General features: G+C 62.1%; 1 protein-coding gene across 1 annotated transcript in view; it reads left to right on the top strand.

Moving 5' to 3' along the window:
* The window catches only part of LOC104401878 (activated CDC42 kinase 1-like), a gene marked incomplete at its 5' end in the record, with an annotated part of 3,080 nt that extends 1,315 nt beyond the window's left edge, over positions 1-1,765 (top strand). The window contains 4 exons of the mRNA XM_010009594.1: positions 5-866; positions 1,308-1,403; positions 1,493-1,620; positions 1,729-1,765. Coding sequence (XP_010007896.1) covers positions 5-866; positions 1,308-1,403; positions 1,493-1,620; positions 1,729-1,735 — 1,093 coding nt within the window. The remainder of the gene's footprint in view (positions 1-4; positions 867-1,307; positions 1,404-1,492; positions 1,621-1,728) is intronic.
* Between the last annotated feature and the right edge of the window lie 64 nt (positions 1,766-1,829).

Below are 1,829 nucleotides of genomic sequence, written 5' to 3'. Positions count from 1 at the left end.
CCAGCCCTCCGAGCCGGCGGGGCAAGACCAACTATGGCTTTGTGGATGAGGGTGAGCGGGGACCAGCACTGGAGGACAACCTCTTCCTGCCCCCCAAGGAGATGAAGCAGCCCAGCATGACGCAGACCACAGAGCTCTTTGAGGAGCTGCAGCAGGAGTGCATGAAGAGGCTTAATGTCCCCCTGGGACCAGCTGCCCCCACAGATGACAAGCCACAAATCCCTCCCCGTATCCCTATCCCGCCACGGCCCGTACGCCGTAACGAGCCTGGGCGCTGGTCGGGGGAGCTTTCCCCAGTGTCAGGGGGCGAGGAGGACCGGCCACCCCAGATCCCCCCCAGGGACCCATTGTCGCAGCCCACCTCCCGGACACCCAGCCCCATGGCCCTGCAGGTGGGGTCCCCCCAGCAACGTGCCGCCCTCTGCTCCTGCCTCTCCACCTCACCAGGGAAGCCCATGCCCACCACACAGAGCTTTGCCCTGGACCCCAAGTATGCTACCCCCAAGGTAATCCAGGCGCAGGGCAAGGACTGCTCCAAGGGACCCTGCATCCTGCCAATCGTGAAGGACGGGCAGAAGGTCAGCAGCACCCACTACTACCTGTTGCCTGAGCGCCCTGCATACCTGGATAAGTATGAGAAGTTTTTCAAGGAGGCCAAAAGCCCTGAGGAGGTGCAGGCATCCCGCCTGGTTACCACAGCCACCGTCCGTCCCATGGTGCAGCAGCCGCCGCCAGACTGCAAGGCCAACTTCTCCTCCAACAACAGCAATCCTGGGCCCAAGTGCCTGGTGAAAGCCTCCTGCAGCCTCCAGAAGATCATCTACGATGGGCCAGATGGCTGCCGCCCTGCTGACAAGATCCGGCTGGTAAGTGGCATCTGTGAGCAAGAGGGGACACAGTGGCCATGGGTTCGCTTGAGCAAGAGCCATCCCCACCCTGGTTTCCCCAGGTTCAACCCTGGGGAGTTGGCTACAAGGGGTGCCCAGTTGTGCTGTGGGACATAAGTGTCACTGCAACTGCAAAATGAGGATCACAGGCTTTTTTAACCCAAATTAGCCCGAGGAAGTGGGGAGGAAGGTGGCTGTCACTGTGGTCCCTTTGGGCTCTCCTGGCTGGGTCCAGGAGTCTGCACCCAAGCCCAGGAGAGGCTGAAGATCCCAGGGATGAGAATAGTCCCAGCTCAAAGGTGATGGTACTCCCCAGATACAGAGCTAGGGTGGAGGGCAGCCCCGGTGTCCTCCTGCTCCAGCTGCTGGCTCCTCACTGCTGGGGTGAGGTGGCAGACATTGACCATAACCTCCCCTTAGGTGCAGGACACAGTGCACGGTGTGACCACCGAGGAGTGCCAGGCGGCCCTGCAGAACCATGGCTGGAGCATCCAGCGGGCCATCCAGTACCTGAAGGTATCACACACCCTTGTCCACCTGCCCCAGCTCCTGTGGGAGTATTGGCATCCCTGTCCCCCTCCTTGCCGTGCCCTATCCCCTTGCAGGTGGAGCAGCTTTTCTGCCTAGGGCTGAAGTCCCGCGTTGAGTGCCAGCGGGTGCTGGAGATGTTCGACTGGAACCTGGCCCAGGCCAGCTCCCACCTCCTTGATCCTTACAGCACCACCCGCCAGAAGTAGGGGCATGGATGGTCTTTTGGGGTGGGGGGTGTCCACGCCACGCTGCTCTTGGCCAGCTGGCACCATCACCCCTCCTGAGCTCATGTCCTCTCCTCTCCTTACAGGCGGTGACAGCGGGGACGGGGCGAGCTGCGTCGGATCCGGAGCGGGCATCTTGCTGTGGGGCCATCCCCTGGTGCCCACCCTCACCTACACAACCTGCTGC

The sequence above is a fragment of the Nestor notabilis genome, unplaced genomic scaffold, assembly GCF_000696875.1.
Source record: "Nestor notabilis isolate BGI_N333 unplaced genomic scaffold, ASM69687v1 scaffold22372, whole genome shotgun sequence".
Taxonomy (NCBI): domain Eukaryota; kingdom Metazoa; phylum Chordata; class Aves; order Psittaciformes; family Psittacidae; genus Nestor; species Nestor notabilis.
This window is presented reverse-complemented; position numbering and strand designations above follow the sequence as displayed.